This window comes from Corvus kubaryi, unplaced genomic scaffold (assembly GCF_017639235.1).
Source record: "Corvus kubaryi isolate FWS band 111438036 unplaced genomic scaffold, C.kubaryi_AGA036_p1.0 37382, whole genome shotgun sequence".
Taxonomy (NCBI): domain Eukaryota; kingdom Metazoa; phylum Chordata; class Aves; order Passeriformes; family Corvidae; genus Corvus; species Corvus kubaryi.
Genome location: NW_024581124.1, coordinates 6,670,055 through 6,687,238, shown reverse-complemented (window position 1 = coordinate 6,687,238; position 17,184 = coordinate 6,670,055). Strand labels below are relative to the sequence as shown.

The following is a 17,184-nucleotide window of genomic DNA, read 5'->3' as shown; positions in this document are numbered from 1 at the left end:
TTGCCATTTCAGGGCACAGTTTGACAAAAATTACTTTACTCTGGGACAGCAACCAGAGATTTTCTGGACACACCTGTTCAGTTTCCACTGGTGAAAGCTTGAGCTGCCTGTGCCTAAATCAACAGGAAACTTGGCCCAACTGAACAATTCAATCCTGCCCTTGTAAGGTGTTATTTAGAGCTCTTGAATACAATAGTAGAATTAAAACTTGAAACAAAGGCTGTGTTTCTTCCATCTATCAATGGAAGTGCCAGTTTAATGCTGCTGCTGACAGTCAGGAAATCCTCTTACCTGCCTTCTGCTGATTCACTTTACATTACAGCAATAAACTCAAGAAAATGCCCAGAGATAGATGAGGATAAGGGACACAGCCTGAGTGCAGAGCATGGGCAATACCAACACCAGCAGAGCTTAAATAAGATCCTGCCAGGTTGGCTTTTACTCCAAAGGCAGGATGGAAGGTAGGACACTGTTCCAGGCAGAGAGAGGGGGATATTTCAGCACTCCCAGAAGGGGATATCTTCCTTTGCCATTCTGGTGGAAGACTCCCCTCTCAGGTAGAACTGGCTCCTTGCACAAACATCAGTGCATAGAGCAATTTATCAGGCACATGGCCAGTGCGCCAGAGAGGCACAGAATGGTTTGGACTGGAAGGAACCTTAAAGATCATCTAGTTCCAACCCCTGCCATGAGCAGGGAACCTTCCACCACAAGAGCCCACAGCTCCTCAGTTACCCTGTACCTCAACCATGTGAACTATTTTTACTCTTGTGTAACATCTCACTTTCCTTCCATGCCTCAAATCAGTGCTTATTTTACATTAGAATACAAAATGCTTCTCTATTTTAAGCTCTTTGACACTTCCTCTACAGCACATGTAGAGCCAAATCTCCAATTATTTCCTTCCAAATGCTACATAACTGCATTTAGTCACCATCCCCCAATTCCCTTGCACAAATCATTAATGGATGTCCACTTGAGTCATTCTTGCCACGCAGGATGAGATACCCTGATGATACCCTGAGAATATGCTCTCTGAAGGGAAGTGTGGTGTATCTTCAGAGAATAAGGTAGTCTTCACATGTTGAAGCTCTTTTTTTTTTTAACATATTTAACATATGAGTGAGCTGGGAACAGACTGCATGATGAAGCAGCACCCAGATGGCCACCGCTTTTAGCGCCAGATTACAAAAGTGAGACATGCAGACACATTTATCTTCACTTGCTTTTGGCATGTGGAAACAATGCTTAAAAATAAGCTGGGTTTTTTCCTCAATTCTCATTTTTTTTTGCCTGTTGTTCTACCAGGGTTTCTTTGTGGGGTGAAGCACGGCTGAAGTTTGTGGGTTTCTTTTGTGCCTTTTTTTTTTTTTTACTGGAAGCATTTTGACTTGGCATTAAGCTTCAGTTATAATAGCCAGAGACAAAATGTCAGTCTTTAAATATTACATGTCACAAAAGACAAGTGAAGTTTAAATTATTAATTGTGCAGAGTCAGAAAGTGAATCTTTTGTCATCCACTTTCCACAACAAACAATTTTAATTACCAATTAAAAATGACACTTGTTTTACTGGTATTAAAATTCAAATCTTCTACTTACATCCAGCTGGCAAAATAGGAACGTTACAAAACAAATCAAAAAAAAAAAACAAAGTTTAACAAAGTATACGAAGCTAAATGCAATTGCAGGGTTTTACAGCTGTTTCTCTGCTACCTGCCGTTTCTCTAGGCTTCAAGAAAGGGTGCTGTGAACATTTTCAGGCACAAAAAAACGGTATGAAACAATTACTGAATGGCTTATCAGCATGAATTAGGCATTATAGATTAAAAAGCAAAATATGAAAATATAAGCAACCCTGCTGAGCCTTTCCAGTCAATTTATGTCTAAGTCAAAGTTCTATATTAAAATCTTATATTGAGCTGCTTGAAAAAAGAGTTCTTATTTACTAAGTTCTGAGTGTGCTGAGAAATTGCTCTTCAGGTTGCTCCCAATTACTGCCTTTTGAAAAGGCTGCTCTTGAAAACTATTGAACCAAAAGTCTTTGTTTGCCTGGAATTCTAATACCTGACTCAAATTTGAAACAATCAGCTCTTTGTCTCTCCTGCTCTCTCAAAAAATGTTTTAGTACAAATTTTTAAGAGCAGTTCCACTCAAGGCTGAGCCAAAAGAAACTGTGTCACGCTGTGTGTGAGTTCCTGACCAAGAGGACAACATCAGTGAGGTTGCTTGGGTCACTGTGACAGGAGCCAATGCCATCACCCTTTATTTAATCCTGGATACATACCCTAGTCTGTCAGTCAGGTCCCAGAGCACATTTGGTGAAGGAATTAGAGGAGATCCATCATACAGGACCACTGAAGCTCCTGTAGCAAGTGCAGTCACCAGCCAATTCCACATCATCCAGCCAATCTGGAGGAGAGAAGAAGCCTCCATGAGTTTGTCAGCTCACTGCCTGCAGTCCTGGCAGCTCCAGCACAGCACCAGCAGTGCTGCCTGCTGGCACAGGGGCTACAGGGAACTCTACAAGGAGGGACTGGTGCAGATCTTGGCAGAAGCTGGACCAAAGCATGATCCCTGTCCTCATGCAAGAGGTGCCACCACTGCCCTTGCCTGAAGTTCTCCTGCTGTTAAACCCACACCACTGATTTTGTCTGACTGTATTATCTAAGCCCCAGCAAATAAGGCTGAAGCTCTGCTCATCCTCCCACCTGTCCCGAGACTGCATCAGCTGCATGTTCCTGATGGATGTTCATCTAACTGATCCTTACAAACACCTAATGAGATGGGGATTTCCATGCCTCCCTGCACACACAGCTTTAAAGCACGAGTCAGGAGACAGGATAACTTTGAGACAAGGCAATTACCATGATCCCTCCACGGAGACATTCCAAGCTGACTAGTCATGTTAAAGTTCAGAAAGGAACTCATGAGGAAAGACATCAGCCTTCTCAAACTGCTACAGTCACAGAAGTCTTAGGAGTCATTTTTTTTTAATCCCAGCATTGGAAAAAACACCCCCCACCACATAACTGAACTCCACACAGATGAGGTGAGGCTTAGAGCTGGGCAGCTTCTTTCCTCACAACCAAAACAGAGACATGACTGAAATTCTCATCTTCAGTATGACCTAGCCCTGCAGGAAGGTGGAATCTGATTTGTAGGTGATATTGATGAGGTAGCTTGATCAATAAACCTAAGAGACTAAAAATCAATCCATTTTCCTCACCAGCTAGGTCAGAAACATTTAACATGGGTTTGACCTTTCATCAGAAAAGGTCCCTGTTGCATTTTCTTATTTCACCTGATTTTTTTTAAACTCAGATAGGACAAACCCTTGCAGTAAAAAAAAAAAAACCACACAAAGAAATGTACTTGTGGATTTGTATGAAAAGCTGTCCCATCTTTATAGGGAAAATATATTTCAGTGTTTTTAACAATGCCTTAAGCTCCACTTGCCGTTGTGTAGTACATAATCACATCACTGCTGGTCATGTTGCCATGAAGGATGTGTTCCTTCAGGTGCTGTATTAGGGTGCCCTGGAAAAACAGGGAAAGGAAAATACAGAATCACATAAATGAAAAGCAAAACTCTGACAGCACATTAAGACTTTTAAAATACTAACACAGTCAATACCTTGCAGCATGTACTCCAGGATTAAAGCAAGTATTTCCTTTAACTACAACTGAAGTAAATCCCAGGGCTTATCTAACAGCAGCAGCAATTGCATTCTCCATTTTCTCACATAACTTTTCAGCCTCTCTCATTAGACCTCAGCAATTCCCACTGCACATCACTTTTAATCCATGGAATAAACAACTTCCTTCCCTTCCAACTCCACACAGCCATCAGAGCTGCAGAGTACTCCATGCAGACCCTCATTTTAACAGCAGGCTTTCACCAGTCAGATTTTCCAAGAGAAGCCCTTGGACAGTTTCATTGTCCGTGTATTTGGGCAATGGGAGGAGTGAAGGACTGAGAGCTGCTATAAACTGCAGCAGCTGCTAAACATTAGCACTCTGTATCCAAATTATCTTATCTATTAAGATCTAGGAGACAAAAGACCTGACAATACAGATCTCCTGTAAACACTGGAGTGACTAGAAATGTGAAATGTCTCACTGCTCAGAGCATCAATATTAATAATGCCCTTAAATGTATTACTTCCTTTTGTTGGAAGTGCTGCTAAACCACCTTCCTGATTATCATTAAAGCATAACTTGCTAGGATAAATAAATTTACAGACTACTTCATTAAGTCATTTCACTGCAGTGACAAATTAATGTAGCCAATGTTAAAAAAAATGGTTTTTGCATTTATGCAAGGAGTCATAGTGAAACTATTAAGAGCCTCATAAGCATGAAACAAGATTTACACTGAAAGAAAACAGATTACAGATAAACATTCGAAATGAAAAAGGAGAGTCATAAAACTGGCACACGCTTCAGGAGAAAAAGCAGAAAACATTAAATAAAAATAAAGGAGTAAATCTTATTTTCACTTCACTGCTCAAAGGAACCAAGACTGAATTCACCTACTGCTGTTTGATCACCTTCAGCTGTCACAACGCTGCCATCTAGCTACAGCTACCATCCTCTACAGCCGAAAATCACCCAAAAAATCGGGATTTACAAACACTGTGTCGAACTGAATTGGTAAGGTTGCCAAAAGAATTGCAGGTGTTAGCATAATTACTGCATTTATAAAGGAAAGCACATTGTCCCTGCAGGAGATTCTGAAAGAGCCACACAAAATAGCAAAATCGAAAGTAATAGTCAATTAAAATAAATATTGGTTTTCTTTTTTCCTTCATTTAGTTTTTACTACTTCACAGTTTTGGAATCAAAAGGGGAGTTTTAACAATGACTTTAGGTACAGGCTATGAACAATTTCCTTGCAAAACCTGGTACATCTCAGGCTGGAAACAAAGGGACTCTGGGAAAAGGCAGAGCTGTTCTAAAGAACCCACAGACCAAAATTTATTCATTTATAGGACTTATTTATAGGACTTTTACAACCCTCCAAATAAACCCCAAGCATTTATCATTTCACAACAGATCTGGCAGCTGATAAAACTCCCTGGTCTGCTTGTCCTCCTCAGGACCAACACAGGGCTGGCGGAGTGCTGAGCATCTGGAGTGTTAAAAACCAGCAGGCACAGCTGCTCCTGAGCCCCAGCACAGCCCAGGAGGGACCCGTGCTAAGCACTTAGAGAGCTGAGAGAGCCAGGAGCAGCTTCAGGGCTGCCCTCAAAGCAGCAGTGTTCTCCACCAGTGCTCAGGGAGAGGGATTTGCCTGCAGCTACACAAGGAATCCGCAGCAGCGCACAGGTTTGAGCTCAAGCCTTGCAAGTCCTTGAGATGGACAGACATGAACTTTGAAGAGGATTTTACCCCAAAATTCTCTCCTTAGATAGCTGGGAACATGGAATAACTGGAAAGGGCGCTGGTATGAATGAGGCAAGAAGAACCAATGCTTTTAGGACTAAAGAATAACAATTACTAATGCCTTTCTGTAGCACACCCAAGTGGCCAAAACCATACAGCTCTGCTTCCACGACGAAAAAAAAAAGCCTACTCCTCTGAGCCACCATTTTTAAATCATCTCCCATGACCTGGCTTAATTTTCTTTATTTATGTATGTCATTTCCCCGTGTAGCAAGAAAACAGACCAGAAACATACTGCACAATTAGATAAACGAGTTGGGAATTTGAAGTAAGCTGCATATTTGCATCTAAAAATCAGTACAGTAACAAAACAGCATTGAAGCACACTATAAATAAACAATAATTGAAATCTCTTCACCAAAATGTCATCTCTTCTTGCTGTTTTCACTACCAAAGACACACTTGGTTTAATCTAAGGCTGGAAAATAAAACAAAGACAGTAGGCTAATTCTGCTTTTTTTAAAATCAAATCAATGTGAATCATCCTATAAATTCCAGTGGAAACAAGATTAAGCCAAGAACAAACAGAAAAACCCAATCAAATGTGTAAAAGACATCTAAGAATTTATTTGCATGGACTTTGTGTAGGCCCTACTCAAACTGACTTACAATGGATGCCAACACTGAGGTTCCTAATGCGGCAATTTGCTTGTAGTCCACAGGTGTTAGCACCAGAAAGAAATCACCCTGCACCACTACAGAGCTGCTCAGTGTGAACAGAATCCTCACAAACAACAGATCTTATTCATCCATCCATCCATCACCTGCTCTCCTCCCCAGCAAGGATGAGTAGTCTGGACCTAAACTTTAAGGTAGCTCTGTGCATGATTCAGCTGGAGAGCAGAGTCATGATTCAGGGCAAGCTAACACAGGTAACATGGGAAAAGAAAGAGTTTTTGCAAGAGAAAAGTCCTATTGTCTGATCTACAGCTATTTTTCATCTCTACTGTTTATCACCTATCACTGAACAAAATACCTGTCCTGTTTTTGCTAATCCACCTCTGCAAGTACTTAACCAGTCTAAAGCCAGCACAGCTTCAGAAGAGCTGTCAAACTTCAAAATCCACCTCCTTTCTTCTTCACAAACATTGGATTTGTGTCCCAAAGGGACCATTTTGTACATCACATGCTGCCTGGTATGATCTCCTACTGATAGCATATAAAGCAGAGTGTTTACAGGCAGCAGGGGATTTGTCTGTGGGCAAATCCTCCAGTCCTTGCCATCAAAGAGAGGCAAGAACACACACACTGTGGGCACAGCATCAAAGGATCCTGCCCTCAGGCCACCCAGCCCTGCAGGATGCTCATCCTGACTTGCAGAGCAAACAGCAGAAATGATGGACTCTGGCTAAAAGTTGTGCAGTTCCATTTATACACATGGCTACAAATGCTCCAGACAACACATCCTGCCTGCCTTAAATGGAAGAAAAACCTGCCTTCTATTAAGGATTATAGCAGAATTAAAGTTTCAACACTGCTGCAGTCACTTCCTCTACTTTAAGAGCTTTAGAACATCAATAGCACATGGAAAGCATGTGAGCAAGGTGCATTCTGGCACCAGTATCAGCTATTGCCTTTAGTCACAACAAGTCACTGCCTAAACCAAAGTTTCAATACAAAGCAAAACCTACACTCAGAGACACCAACCTTCCAGCATCCTTCCTTAAAAAACAAGGACTGATGAGGATGACATACTCTGAACTGATAAACAAAGTAAAGTTCAAGGTTAAAAATTATCTAGATAATAAAAACTGCAAAAACTGCCTATGGGCCTCAAGCTAACAGTGTCCAAAAATCAGTTGCAAACACCCAAGTTCTTTGACTTTTGCTCTTCGAGTATCAGTCAGGCCACTTCTACTGGTGCTTTTGTGAATGGCACTTGCTTCCAGGAAACACCTGGAATCCAAAAGGTCTCCACACTGACCTCTAAACTAATGTATTTTATATCCTTATCAATCCACAGTTGCTTTCAAACAGCCACTAACAAATAAAAAGGTTCACTGCAAGTTACTGAAAAACTGTCAGCAATCAATTCCTCCTTAAAATACATCACAGTGTGATACTGCTAAAGGAAAAATGTAACCCAAGCAGTTAAGCATAGACAGTGCAGCTCCAGGAGGGAGGACATACCCCTGCTGAGTGAACCATGCATTTTGGTGCCCCTGTGGTGCCTGAGGAATACATGATAAAGAGAGGGTGACTGAAAGGCAGCTGCTCAAACTCCAGCTGGGGAGCCTGGTCTCCTCTTCCAGTGGCAAGGAAGTCTTCTAAAAAGACACTGCATAAGAAGGGGAGAAAAAAAAAATGAACATTTCAAAACTTTCTGAAAGCATTACCCCAGCTCACATATAAGATCACCTCTGTACCCAGTAGTGCTCCCATTACCTGTTTGGAATCTTAGAAATATCTATGGTTTCTCTTGAAGATACATATGGAATCACCACCACTTTTTTTAGGTCTGGAAGCCCTGGAAGAAGGAAGAAAAGAATTATTTCCTACCTTCAGTTACATAACCAAAGGTCTTTTCTGCCTGATTGAATCATACAGTTTAATGCACTAAGTAACAGAAATAATTCTGAGGCACTGAGTATTGAAACCCCAGAGGAATAAATTGTTACCCAAGATGTAATTTCCTCAATGCTGCCAGCCTTTTATGTGTAAGTCTGAAAGTTTTAGTGCTGTAATGCCTCCCCATTTGTCTTCAGCAGCACTTTGCTTGAGCTTAAAAACACCATGATCAGCCCCTGTTCCCCTGCTTCTACTGTTGGGTAATTTCTGATGATCTATTCAAGATAAGCAAACAGAAGACTTAAAATTACAGAACAGATTTGGGTAAAAGTTGAATGGTCTTTTCTGAAAATCTCAATGGCCACAGTGACACTGTGGAGAAGGAAGGACAGCAACAAGCAGTGGCAGCGCAGGCTCTGAGTGCTCACAGAACTACAGACCAGGTGGGATGCAGTGAAATACCTTTTACCACCCTCAGCAGCTTTTCCAAGTGGTTGTGTTCTTTGCCATTGTATATAACAGCTTCAACAGAGAAGATGAGCTTAGGCTGAATTTGGGAAAATCTGTCCAGTACACCCTAGGGACAAAGAGAAAAATGTGTTAAAAACATGAAATTAACTGAGGAAACTTCAGGGGGTGCTAAATGCAAGTTTCAATTCAAGCAAGGAGTAAGGACAGGAATTAACAGGAGAGTTGCTAAAAGACTGCCTGCTTGTCTTTCACTCACACAAGATCTCTGAAGCACAACAGGTTTGTAACAATCTATTTCGTGACCCCCCAAACATATCAGGCAATGATAAAACCCCCACAAATCACAGAACATCCTTTATGGAAGAGCCAAGATCACAGAGTTCTCTAAACAGCTAAAAAAAAAAAAAATCACCTTGCAAGTCAGATTAGACTCATGTAAAGAGGACAAGCAGCTGTGATGTGAGCAGGAATTGGGCACTTGATCTCCGTGAAGGTGCCCAGGACTCCTGGCTGCACCTGCAGGAAGGGGCTCCACGTGTCCCAAGGCTGCTGGGGGGAACAAACACCAGTCCTGGGGGAGATGCATTTATGTGGTGAGGTGGCCCCTCACAGGACCTGACAGCTTTGCTCTGCCACCATCAACAAAGGAAACCTCACCACTGTTTTTTAGCAAAATAAATTGATATTGAACACCCACAGATTACCAACAAAAGATACCACAGCTCCTTTACAATCTCTGCAGCACAACACATTCAAATGCTAAATTTTCAGGTGTCTCCTCCAGCTTACACTGTGTTCAGGAGTTTACCACAGCTATCACCCTATTTGAGATTAAAACCCTTCTGGCATTTACTTTTTTCCATGTACACTGCATGCAGCAGCCTACCAGAAATGGATCTTTTTGTATTCAACAGCAAGAAGCAAATCCTTTCAATAAAAGCTCTCAACACACAGGTTTAAACCTCCCTAGCTCCATTACTTGAAGCATTAAGAACCACAAGATTACACAATACTGTAAAATTGCCAGTTAGCTGTTCAAGAACAATCTCCTAAATCATGTTGCAGAAATCAGACTTGAGTCATCTGCTTATTCTTCCCAGCATTCTTTATTCTTCTGGTTTCTATTTTGCCCTCTACTTTGCAGCCAAAATGAGAAACAAATTCTTACCAAATCAGAAGATGAAAGCAAAAACATCACAATCAACTCATCTCTGTTAAACTCCTTTCCAAGCTGGGCTGCTCAGCATTGCAAAAACATCTGCTGCAAAAGGACAGGAGTCCTGTCCTGATGATTTCCCCATGCTGTCTCCTCAGGAAAGCTCACTGAATACCACAGGTAAGGTACAGGGATATGGCTAAATATAAATGTGCTGGGAATGTCACTTAACAGCTTTCCCTCCTATCAAAGATGTGTTTCCTTTTCCTTGTTCACCTTATAAGAAAATACAGTGACAATGCACTGACATTCAAATTTATCAATTACTTTAAAACAAAAAAATCACCAGAATCTGTTCTGGTGACAGAAGAGGTTTTCAAGAAGCCCCTAATGTGTTACCTAACAAACTCAGAAATGGAGATTTAACTCATACATTACAGTTACTCTCTCAGGGAGTATGAAGTCAAATTTCCTGTTTCTTGGGTATATTCTCATACCTCCTTCTTTCCAGGAACAGACCAAGCAGCCACACATGTGCTGTGTGCATTTATATGTGTGTACATATCCCCATGCTGAGTGCAGAGCACACACATCCCATTTCCATGCTGCCTGATGTTTAAAAATTAAGACCAACGAGCACTAAGGGTACTCTAAACAGAAGAGTCAAACCTGAAGAGAAGTGTGAATCAGAAGCAGAGATGGCTCCAATTCTCAGGGTCCTACCAAATCTGCTAACACACCCAGTTAGATTCATTAGCACTGGCAGGACCAAATCCCACAGGGCAGCCTGATATGATACAAAGGCAATACAAGCAGATGGAACATGTAATTGCTGCACTGGAACTTTAATCCAACCAGATGGCCCAGCAAGGAATTCCTTCCATAAAAAGCTCAGGTGTAGCAGATATGGCTCATTCTATTGCATGAGCTTCCAGTTCAGTCCAAAAAATTGTGCAGTGCCCCATGAAGGGAGCTGCACTGACTGTGCTGGAGCTCACCAAAGGCTCCTCACTGGGAGGAGAGCTTCTTTATAAACTTGTACACCCAACCATTTCTCATGCACAGGCCACAGAGCACCACTTGCCCATTAATTTATGGAAATGGATAACGGAGTAGAGAGATGAAGCAGCAGCTGCCAGGAGTGGCATTGTGCGTGGGAGGGAGCTCAGTGCTTCTCTGACAGCAGACTTCCTCAGCGCTTGAAGACTTTGGAGGGATGGCATTCAGAGCCTGCAGTGTGTAGGCAGTTCTGAGGAGTGGCATTTCTGAGCTTCACAAAACACACATACACAATTGGACTTAAATGTTGAAAATGCTACATTATTTCTCCGAGCACAAAAATCCTTGTTTATAATTAACAGGACTAATGCAACTTCACAGAAGGAAGAATAGCTTTTCCTAAGGGTGAAAGCCAATGTCTCTGAGGGTCTCTGCTTATCTCCCTCAGGATTTTAGGATTTGAATTCATGCCAACACACACTGCCAATGGAAAATAAATGATATTGATGGCACTGCAGCTCCAAGGCCAAGTTTCATTAAAAAGCTATCAGAAAAAACTAAAAGCTGGGCACTGAAAACAACAGCACACCAACATGGACAGAAAATACACCAGTCCTTTGAAATGCAGTAAAGTGAACAATCTTCCCCCAGATAAGAGATCGAATCACATTGCACAGAAGACACTCTATACCGTTCTATACATCATTTTCTGAGCAAGCAGAAAATATTTGTAGAACAGATTGATCATTACATGCTGTAATGATTTTTTAATCATTTTTTCCCTAGTGATACACCCTTAAGTGTAAGAGTGTGGAATGCTGCTGCCCTCTAGCGCTAATCCAGGAAGGACTGTTCCATACATTTTCCCAGCCACGGGGGTTAAACACTGAAATTGAGGGTATCACCTAAAAACATTGCTCTCTGCACTGTGCAATGCACAAACACTACATTTTGCCTGTGTAAACTTTTAGATAGAAGAAAGGTTCAATGCCCCCTCTTAGAAGTGGTTTACGTGTGGTTGATGCGTCCTAAAAACTTTCTGAAGGAAGCAGAATATATTGCCAAAGCTTCCAGGGCACATCAGTTTGGATGTCATGATTTCACACGCAGCATTTATTTCTAGGACAAAAGAAGTTAATCAGGTTAGTGATATTAGCATGAAATTCCTCGCTGTGGGCAAATAAAGCCTTGTGGAAAAGACCAACCAAGGTGGTGCTGAGTTCACCCTCACAGGAGGCAAAGGATGGGACTACTTAGGAGTGTGGAAACTGGAGTGTGGCTAAGCAGCCCAGGGCAGGATTCAGGAGGAAGAGCCAAACCTCACAACTCTGTTGCACTGCTGCTCATCAGCATATTTAATAAAATAAAAGCTCACCAAGACCATGGAGTCCATCTGAAAACACCCCAACAGTGAATAGCTAAAGCCACTCAAATCACCAAGCTGAAAATCAGTAATGACAACTGAAAGCAAGAGGGTTTGTGCAGCTCTGGAAAAGCTCCGGAGTACTCGGCTGTGCCAGGAGGTGGCAGCAAGACTGAAGGGAACAGAATCCATCTGCCACCTGAATTTATCACCCTGGCATTGGGCTGAGACACAGCGAGGGCTGTTCTGCACAGGCACTGGGGCTACTCACGTTAATGCCAAAGTCTGGGGATGTGGAACTCCAGATAGCACCAATGCTTGCAGCAGCCAGCATTGCTTCCACTGCATGGATGCTGTTGGGCAAGTAACCTAGGGCAGAGGTAGAGTGGTTAGAGATGGAACAACACTAAAAACATCTATATAATGTATACAGTAAACAGATTTTAAAAACGCAAACAGTCAGTGTCACACCTCGAAGCCAAATCAGTTACACAAAGAATTAGTAATAAATCCATTTATAAAAATATTTGTATCAGGCTTTTTATCTACAATGTTACTCCCAATTTACAAATGCTCCTGCTTAATTAGGAGCTTTCCAGAATAAGAAGAGGGCAGCACGCTGAAAAGAGTAACTGGGAGAGAGTTAATGGGATTGATTAGGGTACCCAGAGACTAAGAATACAGCAGCATGCAGGGAAATAGAACAAGGCTGTAGGAACAGCCATTAGAGAAAGAACAAGCATCTGTAAGGAACGATTATAAATAGCTCAAGAGCAGAGATTCAGCTTCACAAAGCTAAACATTGTCTGGTAGACACTGCCAGAATCTTGAACACAAACAAGCAAAACCAGTGTCTCAGCTGATAAGGGAGTAACAGAGTGGGACAAGCCCTGGAACATTCCCACACAAATGTGGCTCTTCAGGTTTCTCTCATTAGCTTGCAGCAAGATTTCAAGATTTAAATTCAATTTATCACGACATACAGAACAAATTAATGTCAAGAAAGTCAGTTTAGTTTCAGTGAGCTCCATTTGAGCAACTCTCCAGAAGGTGCTGGGTGGCTGAGTCTGACTCTGCACTGCTCAGAATCCAGCCCACAAATGAAAACATGCAACTGGAATTCACAATCTACGCTGAGGAGGATCAAAGATCTGGAGTTTCAGATCACCCTCTTTAAGCAACCTAAAAAATGTCCAAGTACTTTAAAAAAAAGCACAGGATGGGCTTAATTGCAGTACTCTGACATCTAACAAGAATTCTGCATTTTAAAACAAAACTTAAATGGCAATAAAAATCCTTTTCAACAGCAGTGGTGGGCACTGAGATCTTGGGCTGCAGGTGCACCACAAGTATCTACCAGACAGCAAACACTCACCAGTGCAAGGCACTTCTCAAAGAAGGATATTGATGGATGCACTTCTCAGGACAGGAACTAGCATCACAGATCTCAACAGAACTTTCTGCTACATTAACATTATCAAGTAGGAGGGTACCAAAATGGATTTTTGTGAGGTTTTTCTACACAGCTTGAAAAAAATCCATCCTTTTTCAACTTTGTAAAAAGTAAACTTGAAAATTAAGCTTTAAACTGAGATTTTTTCCTCATGCAAAAATCCATGAGATCAGTTTCTTAAACCAGCAGTGCCACTGCAGTTACTGAAAGCTGCTGTGCTTTTGGGAGCAGTAACTTTTAAAACAGCATTATGACTTAATCCCAACCATTTCTGGAAAACACACAACTGTGAATAAAAGCCTCATGCCATGTTAAGATAAAAATTACTCCCTAGAACTGCCTACAGCTTACAGTGGTTTGTTCAGTGAAGTTCTTAAACACAAAGTGCAGCAAAAGCTCATGCCCATAAAAGCATTATTTATTTTGCTATTTTTCCCTTGGGGTCAAGGTTTACACAAGACACAGTATCCCAAAATCTTTGTGATTTTTCTTGTAAGACAAATACACCTCTCTAAATAATTTGAAATGTATGAACCAGAACAGATCAAAATGTCATTTTGTGTGACGAAAGCAGTTCTTTAATTGATGCCAAGTATTTCCACTGAGCATTTCTTGGATGGGATCATCAGGGGGCCAGAGTGCAAGGAAAACTGAAAGATCTCTCCCTGTGCTTTGGAGCAGTTGTTACTTTGCCACAGCTTACAAGCTTCAGGTCTGTTTTAAGCAATTCTCCTTTTCACCACTCCTACACAAAAGCCCTCAAGGCAAGAATACAAGTGTCTGCTGATTATTGTGAGCCAGACAATTAAATCATTACCTTCATTTGTCAGCTGGCTTTGAGGTGGTGTTTGAGTCTTGGAGGATACCAGCCAAAAGTGCCCAAAGGTACAAAACACACAGCAACTGACTCTGCATTTCTGCATCTTTACCCGATCCTGAAGCCTTGCTGCTCTCTGGGATCTCACAGATTTGTCCCAGCACCATCCCAGATAAAAATATGGGTCTGTTCTGGCTGGAGATCCTCCAAACACAGCAGTGTAAGAACTCATGTTCCTTTTCTCTCAACAGCTAAATGACACAAACTACTTCTGCCAGTCTTTCAGATTGAAACTGAATTCTCATTTAGAAAGAAGTAAAATTACAAATTTTTTTCTTCCTCTCATATCTGAGATTCTCAAGCTGATCACAACAACTGCCATGTATGTACAGCTCCCTGCATTTGACTATGCCCCTCAAAATACCAGCACACTCCTCAGGGCACTCAGTGGGCTGACACAGGTCCCGAGTGCCTAAAACTGGAGAAACAGGAATGTTGCTGACAAAGAGGATGAAAAAGGCAACTTCTTTAGCTGGATTAACATCAGGCAGGAGTCACAGAGCAGTGACCTATGTACAGAAGCTCTGTACTACAGAGGAATAATGGTACTGCTGATTTAAATATTTATCATGTTTGCTCATATATTTAACTAGAAACTCCATGTTCCCTGATATAACATTGCAGCTAAGGATCAAAATCAGGATTTGCCAGCATGGTAAAGGCTACAGAGGGTATAACAGTATCTCTGCATCTTCTTACCCCTTTCTTGAAGGTGGTAAGAAAGGTGGAAATTACTTTCTGTTACTAGAAGGAAAAGCATCTTCCTACTTTGGGTGAACTAGAAAGCAAGCGAATAAAGGGCTCAAAACACAGGAGCTGGGAACTCATCAAGTAGGACTACCAGAGTATGACACACAAGAGTCCCAGCAGCAGTTCTCCTGAATTATAAAAATGTATACAGTCTCCAGAAAAGCAGACATGAAAGCTTTACCTGACACATAAAACCTGTGAAGTCTCTAAGCAGGACAAGTGGTATTTTAAAAACACTGTCTGGGTTTGTTTTTGTTTTTTTTTTAAGAGGCACTTACAGCCTGATCTGCTCAGGACTAAGTGCCTCAGCATTTTCTGTCAGTTGCTATTTGCTTAATCTAGCACACACCAAGATTACAGTTACACATGTTCATTTACACTGCAGCACTTTACCAAGAGAATAGGTAAATACTGTAGCCCAAAAATTTCATCTAATTGTGCCAAAAACTATTGCAAATTCTAATTTCTCAGAGTGCTGAGAACACATTCCATGCAAGCACCTAATGCCTTCATAAAGTTTAATAAAGGTGTACTCAGAGGCACCCAAACATTCAGTTATCGGCATGGAGAAAAAAAAAAAAGTCAACAATTGAACTGGGACCCTGCATCAAAGATTTTGTCTGAGCCTTGAAAAGAACACACCAGGAAGACTGAAAATAGGGAGCAGCAACTAAAATATCTTCTCACTGTCTTGTATTATGGAACTACACCAGCTCTCAAACTGAACAGAATTCAGAGAACAGACTTCCAGTTTCCCTTTTCAATGTTAACACAGCATTTTGTACTCCTGTAGGACTTGCAAGTGGCCACCCTGGCTAACAGTACTGCGGCCTGAGACTATTAGTACCATGCTAATCTTCTTACAAAGCTAGCTTTAAAACCCACGTAAGCAACCAGGGCTAATACAGTTGCTATAGATAAAATACCAGCTCTAAACAATGTAATTCACTGATGTTTTGTTGAGGATGTTTTTGTGTGGACACATGGGGAAGATCAGATTGTTTTTAACTGCTGACTTGTAACAGAGCAAAGCTGGCAACAGGGATAAAGTAGAAGCAACCAGTCCAGAGAGGAGAAACATCATCCCAGGTTTATTTTATTCCTGTTTCAGTCATTGTTATTTGCCAAACAGATGGCCAGTGGGAGACCAGGAGTACCACACACACGGATCTGTGCAGCTTGCAGGGGGTACTGTATGCCTCATCCAACTGTTCAAGCATCACTGATAGTGATGCAAGACATCTTCAGAGGAAGAAATATGTTTCACAACACATCTGCTTCAATTATGTTCACTATTAAGTGCTCTCAGTGATGGAAAGGGAAGACTAGGATGAAATCAAGCTGAAAAAGTGCTGACACCATTGCCTGTCCACCCACTCTCACCCACCTCCAGCTTTAACCTACTATTACTGTCATGATGCAACCATAAATTGTATTGAACAAACTAGGGGATATGTTAAGTATAATGAGAAGTTAAAGCAGTCTTGTCTTAGAGGCAGCAAAGCATGGGAGATGAAACTCACAGGAAAACAACAGTAATAGTCTCATGTGTAATTCTAACAGCTCAAGATTTTAAGGGAAAGTGTCAACAAAGGGTATCACAACCTGACAGGCTGACTACATGTCAGGCATGAAGTTCATAGAGTATCTCCCTTCTATTTAAAAGCTGATTTTTCAGAAGCAGTACAAGCAGGCCCTGTGTTACTACTATGAACCACAGCAAGAATTGCCTTCCCCTCTGCCATCTGCTCTAAACTGGAACAAATTACATCCCCATGGATTCTTACAAGTTTTGGAGAGCCTGATTTTTGATACCACCCAACACTTATTGATTCTTCCTCTGTCCCCCAACTCAGTTTGGGAAGCTTCAGCCTCTGACTGCAATGTTACAGTTGAGCTCTTCCAAGGACTGCCAATATCCTCTGGCACAGAAGAGAAACATAAGGAAGAAGTTGAGGTACCACTGAAGTATTAACACATTTTTAAAGTATCAACTATGGTTTTTAATTTAAATAAGAGGTAAGCCAGTTGCCAAAACAAGAAATATTAAAAAATCAGCCAGCCTGCAGTGCTAAACAAAACAGTTGTTAACTAAAAGGAACTGTTACTAAAATTATAGTAGCATTATTAGCAGCACAGGCTACAGCTATATTATTTCAA

At 41.4% G+C, this 17,184-nt stretch overlaps 1 protein-coding gene across 1 annotated transcript in view; it reads right to left on the bottom strand.

Annotated features, from left to right (window-relative positions):
* AACS (acetoacetyl-CoA synthetase) overlaps positions 1 to 17,184 on the bottom strand; it is a 37,767-nt gene that overhangs the window by 9,679 nt on the left and 10,904 nt on the right. The window contains exons 5-10 of the mRNA XM_042034887.1: positions 12,216 to 12,313; positions 8,418 to 8,532; positions 7,833 to 7,914; positions 7,578 to 7,725; positions 3,459 to 3,539; positions 2,287 to 2,411 (exon numbers count right to left, since the gene is read on the bottom strand). Of these exons, the coding sequence (XP_041890821.1) occupies positions 2,287 to 2,411; positions 3,459 to 3,539; positions 7,578 to 7,725; positions 7,833 to 7,914; positions 8,418 to 8,532; positions 12,216 to 12,313 (649 nt within the window). The remainder of the gene's footprint in view (positions 1 to 2,286; positions 2,412 to 3,458; positions 3,540 to 7,577; positions 7,726 to 7,832; positions 7,915 to 8,417; positions 8,533 to 12,215; positions 12,314 to 17,184) is intronic.